Below are 7,323 nucleotides of genomic sequence, written 5' to 3'. Positions count from 1 at the left end.
AGAGATGCCGGAGCCACGGAAGCTCAAATTGATTTAATTGAACGCTCCGTGAGACGAAAAATTAGAGGCGAAGCAGTCGATATTCTCAATTCGAATAACATTGTGCATGATTGGGCACAAATAAAACCGACGTTGCTTCTATATTACAGGGATAAGCGTGATATAAAAACATTGGACTTCGAACTAACAACTATCAAAAAGAACTCCAATGAAAGTTTAGGCAGTTACTACTCCAGGGTGAACGAACTACTTTCCTCCATAGTAGCTCAAATTCAAACGGAGGAAAAACTGTTCCTGCATGCTAATTCTCACATTGACTATTTTCGAGAAAAAGCAATAGATGCATTTATTCGAGGCTTAGAAAAACCTCTGTGTCATTTACTAAAAACATTCAATCCAAAGACGTTAAACCAGGCGTATCAGTTTTGCCTAGACTACCACAATATGGATACCAGATCAGCACCCTTCCGAAATGAACATTTCACCCCAACTCCCAAACCAAGGGATTTGGAAATCAATAGGCTTCCTCCTAGACCACCTCCAAGGAGATATCCATCTCCAGCAATTCCAGCCCCAAGGAATTTTCCACAGATGCCATCATTTGGCAGGCAACACTTTCAAGCCAATCCTTTCACCCAAACCAGACCTCAGTACCAGCCTAATCCGTTCCAAGCACCCCCACGGCCTTGGGCTGCGAAACCATTACCGAAACCCGAGCCGATGGATATTGACCAGAGTATGAGAACACACAATTTGGACTATGGTAACAGGCCACCAATGAATCTTAAAAGACCACCGCCGATATCGGGGCAAGCATATCCGTACCCATTCAAAAAGCACGCTCATCCTATCGATACCATTTTTGAAGATTGAACAGAAGATATCTATAATTACGAATATGATTATTACGACGATTCATATCCATATTATGATATGCAATCACCGGCAGAACCGGAAGCCAGATTAGATACGCAAGAACAAGAACCGCAGCAAGATGAGGCTACAGCCACCCATTTTTTAGAATGGAACTCAAGTTGGTGAAACCTATATTGCTCTACATCAACTTGAAGACTACTAGTGGACAGTTCCCCTTTTTAGTAGATACAGGAGCAAACATTAACTTAATCAATCCAAAACTTGCCTGGGCCTACAAGGACAGCAGGCCGTATGATTTCAATGCCGAAGGCATCACTAGTGCTAACGGTAAATTTAACGCAACCTCTGCGATAGATATAAACTTTTTCTATCCGAAAATTAATTACGTTACAAAATTCCTGTTACATAAGTTCCATTCATTTTTCTACGGAATCATAGGGACAGAAATACTGAATGACTTAAATGCAAATATTGATTTTCCTAATAGGACTTTGACATTGTATTCTGATAATCAGAAACTTGTCATTCCTCTCTGCGAATATTCCCAGACAAACTGTGCTTCCAATAGTGTTTTTCGAACAGCTCATCTTACTGAAGAGGAGCAGAATCAATTAAGAGTTGTCCTCGACAGCTCAAAAGAAGTTTTTCACGAAACAAATGAAAAATTAACATGCTCAACAAACGTTGAATGCACAATGAATACCACCGATGATATTCCAGTTCATCAGAAGGTATATCCTTACCCTGCTGCCTATGCAGACGAGGTAAAGAAGCAAATCAGCAAACTCCTGGAAGATGGTATTATTCGACCATCTCGTTCAGCGTGGACGGCACCAGTATGGGTTGTACCAAAGAAACCCGATGCCTCAGGAGAGAAAAAATTCCGAATGGTGATAGACTATCGGAAGGTGAACGAGAAGACAATTCCCGATAAATATCCAATGCCCGAGATTGGGTATGTTTTAGATCAGCTAAAGGGTCAAAAATACTTCACCACCCTTGATTTAGCGTCTGGATTTCACCAGATTAAAATGAGGGAGAAAGATATCGAGAAAACGGCTTTCGCCATCAACAACGGGAAATATGAGTTCACTCGAATGCCGTTCGGCTTGAAGAATGCTCCTGCGATCTTCCAGCGGGCAATTGACGACGTGCTAAGAGATCACATAGGGAAAATATGCTATGTGTACATCGATGACGTCATCGTGTTTGGAAAGACCCTAAACGAACATTTGAAAAATCTTAAAATAATTCTAGAAACACGAAATAATGCAAATCTTAAGATTCAGTTGGACAAATGCGAGTTTTTGCATTCTGAAATAGAATTTTTAGGATTTGTTATCGGTGCTGAAGGAATCAAACCTAACACTAAAAAAATTGAAGTTATCAATAGGTACCCAGAGCCTAAGAATCTCAAAGAGCTTCGTTCCTTCCTTGGAATGATGAGTTATTATCGAAGATTTGTAAAAGACTTTGCGAAAATCGCAAAACCTCTTACAAACCTCCTTGGGGGGGAAAGAAATCCCTCATCAAATAGAAAAATTTCGCTCTCGAGTGATGAAAAACGATGCTTCGACAAGTTGAAGAACGTATTAAAATCGTCTGACGTTCTCATTTACCCAGATTATGGGAAACCTTTTATTCTCACAACGGACGCATCTGATTTCGCTATAGGTGCTGTCCTATCCCAAGGTGACATCGGCAAAGACAAACCGATTCACTTTGCTTCCAGAACTTTGTCTTCAACGGAAGAAAAATACTCTGTGCCAGAGAAGGAAATGTTAGCGATCTTTTGGTCTTTGCAAGTATTTAGAAACTATTTATACGGGGCGAAGTTTAAAATTCTAACTGATCACCAACCGTTAACGTTTGCTTTATCTCCAAAAAATACAAATGCAAAACTCAAAAGATGGAAGGCATATTTAGAGGAGCATGATTATGAAATAGTGTATAAGCCAGGAAAAGCAAACGTGGTGGCAGACGCCTTAAGCAGAATTGTATGCTCCATATCAGCAACCCAACATTCAGCCGAAAATAGCGACGACTTTTATATACCTTCGACTGAATCGCCAATCAACGTATTTCGTCATCAAGTGGTAATAAAGAAAGGACCTGATAAAACAATAACAGAAACCCCATTTTCAGGATACACAAGAATTACAATTTATATAAATGAAATTAACGATGATTCATTATTACAGGTACTAAAAAACCACTTTAACTATTCTAAAGTAAATGGTTTGTTAACAGATGAGAACACAATGGGAGAAATGCAAGAGGTTTATAAAAGACATTTCGGACAACAAAATCTGTTAACGATTCGTTTCACTCAGAATATGCTTGAAGACATAACAGAGGAAGATGACCAATGGAATATCATCCGCACTGAGCACTACAGAGCCCACAGAGGTGCACAAGAAAATAAACAGCAAATATTTCGAAATTATTTCTTTCCAAAATTAGCTCAAAAGGTAGGAGATTTTATCACTAACTGTCAGATTTGTCATGAGTGCAAATATGATAGAAACCCGATAAAGTTTCCTATACAAGAAACACCAATTCCAAAGGCTCCATTTGAAATAGCGCACATCGACATTATGTTTTTAGAGCGTCTTCACTTTTTGACATATGTCGACAAATTTTCAAAATTCGCTCAAGTCACACAAATCGAATCAAGAGCAGCCGTCGACCTCATACCAGCAATAAAGGATATTCTCTTAAAGTACAAAGCACCAAACACACTTGTGATGGATGGTGAAAAATCCTTTATGACGGGAGAGATCGTTAATTTTTACAACATACACAAAATCAACCCATATGTAACCGCCACCGGACGGAGCGAAATGAACGGAACCGTTGAACGTTTCCACTCAACGCTCCTAGAAATTTACCGAATAACAAAAACTGAAAATCCGAACCTCTCAACTCCAGACCTGATCCAACTATCCGTACAGAAATATAATTCTTCTATTCACTCCTCCACAAATTTCACTCCTTTGGAAATAATTCTCCCCTCTCCTCGTACACCGGACATTATCGAAAAGACTTACAGAAACCTACTACGAACCCAGAAAAATGCGTTGGAACACCATAATAAAAAAAAGAAACCTGTACCGATCGAAGAAAATTAAGACGCATATGAGACGACCCGACAAAGACTTAAACACAAGAAAAGGTTCAAAAAAATAAAAATTTCGAAAGTTAACAAAAGCACAATTACGACTGACGATAACCGACGTATCCACAAAGACGACCTGAAAATTAGGAAAATATAAAACGTGACTTCTATTTCTACGTTTCAGACTACTACTGCTATTATGTATTCAACCAGACCAACTTCAATCGACACAAGATGTGACACTCGACTTACGGGACGTAGGACGCCAACCAGTCATGATCTTCGATCAAGGCGAGGCACGGATCAAACTTGACCACACATATTACATTCATCACTTCAATCTAACGACTATTAGAATGCAAGTAAAAAGCCTTAGAGATCAGTTTGAAAACTTTAGCAGAAATCAATTTTCCGACTTAATAATAGAAAAATTTAACGAAATAGATTTTGCGTTAAAAAGCATAGACCCTATCAGACGTCATAAACGTTGGGATAGCTTAGGCACAGTTTGGAAATTTATAGCTGGCAGTCCAGATGCCAATGATTTGAGAATCATCAATTCTACCATAAATAATTTAATTATGAACAATAATGAGCAGATCAGGATTAACCGTGAGATAAACCTACAATTGAAGGAAGCAATGTTTGAAACGAAAAAGGCAATCAATCTGTTTAACACAAGATCAGCCGAAACTTATTCCACTAAGATTTTATTTCATTTAAACTACTTATCAAAGAAATTGAACCAGATAATTGATACAATCTTGTTAGCTAAATTAGGAATAGTAAACGAAAAAATTCTGAGCCAACGTGAAATTGATATTTTAATCAATGATTTAACTAGGGAAAATATAACGGTTCATACTGCTCTGGAGGCAATGAATTATGCGACGACATCAGTGGCAACGAACAGTTTGGAAATTGCACTCATAATAAAAATGCCAAAACTCGACCCGAGAATATTCAACAAAATACGTCTATACCCAATCATTCACAAAAATAAGCAAATTCATATAGATCATCGATTTTATCTAACTCACAAAGACGAGATTTACTCCATAAACTCAGTCGAACCTACTATATTCGACGCAAACGAAATCAATTTGGACAATTCAACCTGCATACCGAAGCTATTGAAAGGAGAACAGGCAACTTGTAATTTTACCACCAACCCAGTTGAAGAAGAAGTTATTTTTCTAGACAACCAACACTTGTTCATAAACACTATGAAAAATTTCACCCTTTCATCAAATTGTGGCCTAACAAACAGAAACCTGACCGGAGCATTCATCGTTTTCTTCAGAAATTGTCAGTTATACATCAATAATGTTTTATATAGCTCAAGAGTAAAAACCTTACCGGGAAACCCAATACAACTACCCCTAGACGGAATCGATGTGAATATGCATCAAGAGATTCTAAACATCAGCCTGGACCATTTACATAAACTCCATCTGGAAACGAGGAAGGAGCTGGATGTTATCCGGCTATCAACGAACAGTATAAAGTGGCCAACATTATCCATTTTCGGGGGAATTATGTCCCTACCTAGCTTAATCGGTATAGCATTTCTCCTTAGATTTCTCATCCATAGATCAGCTACCATAAACATACAACCTGCAGCCAGGACCACAACAGTCGAAGATCCAGTACCAGACATCCAACCTAACATTAGACGTTTGACAATCAGAGAAGTGATTCGTACGGAACCTCATCTCTCAGGAAGGACGAGTTAACGATGAAGCCACGCGACTCAGGTGCTGACGTCGAAGTTCCTCGAGACAACCGGCAAACATCGCAATCGCCAAGCTAGGCATTTTTGTTAGACGACGACAACGTGCGACCCAATCGATGGCAACGTGTGACCGGATGGATGGCACCACCGCGAGGATTGCAGAGTTAGCAGTATTGAACTGTAGTTAGGGCTAATTAATTGAAATAAATTCATTCGACGTGGAACGGTAGAGTAGTGTAGTTGTATTTTTTAAAAAGAGTATCACAAACTCTTTTTGTTAACTCGCATAGCGACCACCAGACGATTCGCTACCGTACCGGTTAACGGAACGCTGCAGCAGCAAAAGAAGGATGACCGGCGAGCGAAAGTGGAAGACGAAAGCCTGCAAAAAAGACCTCTTCGTTGAGCCACTTCGGCTGAACGGCGGGACCGAGAACATGGATGCGGCTGATCTAACAAGAAGGATTGTGGCGCCACAGTGCCGCGAAAACTGGAACCACGCAACAGACAGCGTCCAGCAATATCGGAACTAGATAGAGAAGAGCGCAAGACAGGCTTAGCAAGTCAGATTGCTACAAGGAGCTCTACCAAGAAGTAGACGCCAATCCCTGGGACGCCGCGTACCAAGTCGTGATGGCGAAAATGAAGGGTCGAAATATGCCCGGGTACGCTGAAGATAATCGTTGAGGGTCTCTTCCCGAAGCACGATCCAACTATCTGGCCACTAACACCGTACGGAGAAAAAGATGGAGCAAACACAGACAATCGGCAAGTGACTAACGATAAGCTCGCAGAAGCGTCGAAGCGCATGAAATCAAAGAAAGCCCCCGGTTCGGATTGAATACCAAACGTGGTGCTGAAAGCTGCGATCGTGGCATATCCGGACATGTTCAGGAAGGTTCTGCAGAAGTTTTTAAATGAAGGCAACTTCCCCGAAATGCCATTGAATCATTCTTAGCAGGCTGATGAAATACACGGAGGGTGAGCGCGGACTATCCAAGATGCAGTTCGGATTCCGCAAAGGAGTATCGACAGTGAATGCAGTTCGAACAGTGCTCGAGAGTGCTGAGAAGGCATCTAAACACAAGCGAACAGGAAATCGATACTTCGCTGTGATCACGATAGGTGCGAAGAATGCATTTAAACAGCGCCAGCCGGGAAGCCATTGCTGCAGCGCTGCACAGAATGAGGATTGCCGACTGTCTATTCCAGATCCAACTCTTTGGAACGGGATGTACAATGGGGTTTTAACACTCTGGCTGCCCAGGAAAGGGAAAATCGTGGGTTTCGCGGACGACGTGTCACTAACGGTGATGGGTGAGACACTTGAAGAAGTAAAGGTGCGGGACGGAGATAATAGACACGATCAGGAGCTGGATGAAACGGTTAAAGCTGCACATAGCTCACCACAAGACGGAGGTGTTGTTGGTTAGCAATTGCAAAGCGGTTCAATGAATGCAGATCCATGTCGAAGGGCACGTGATCGCATCAAAGCGTGCACTGAAGCAATTGGGAGTACTAATCGACGACAGGTTGAGCTTCAACAACCACGTCGACTACGACTGCGAAAAGTCAGCAAAGGCAACGACCGCGA

The 7,323-nt window shown here is 41.0% G+C and overlaps 1 protein-coding gene across 1 annotated transcript; it reads left to right on the top strand.

The window, feature by feature from the left end:
* The first annotated feature begins 1,571 nt into the window (after positions 1-1,571).
* LOC131680031 (uncharacterized) lies at positions 1,572-5,937 on the top strand. Its single transcript, XM_058960765.1, has 3 exons — positions 1,572-2,269; positions 4,179-5,554; positions 5,618-5,937. The coding sequence occupies exons 1-3, from the start codon at positions 1,572-1,574 to the stop codon at positions 5,728-5,730; spliced, it is 2,187 nt and encodes a 728-aa protein (XP_058816748.1). The 3' UTR covers positions 5,731-5,937.
* Positions 5,938-7,323: the final 1,386 nt, after the last annotated feature.

This window comes from Topomyia yanbarensis, chromosome 2 (genome assembly GCF_030247195.1).
Source record: "Topomyia yanbarensis strain Yona2022 chromosome 2, ASM3024719v1, whole genome shotgun sequence".
Lineage (NCBI taxonomy): Eukaryota > Metazoa > Arthropoda > Insecta > Diptera > Culicidae > Topomyia > Topomyia yanbarensis.
Note: the sequence above shows the minus strand (reverse complement) of the source record. Positions and strands in the feature narration are given on the sequence as shown.

Bases quoted from the DNA above. Each gene is read 5' to 3' on its own strand.
- LOC131680031 (XM_058960765.1), top strand. From the start codon at position 1,572: ATGAATACCACCGATGATATTCCAGTTCATCAGAAGGTATATCCTTAC. The intron at 2,270-4,178 runs GTACCCAGAGCC...TCTACGTTTCAG, and splicing joins AAAATTGAAGTTATCAATAG to ACTACTACTGCTATTATGTA. The intron at 5,555-5,617 runs GTATAGCATTTC...TACAACCTGCAG, and splicing joins GTCCCTACCTAGCTTAATCG to CCAGGACCACAACAGTCGAA.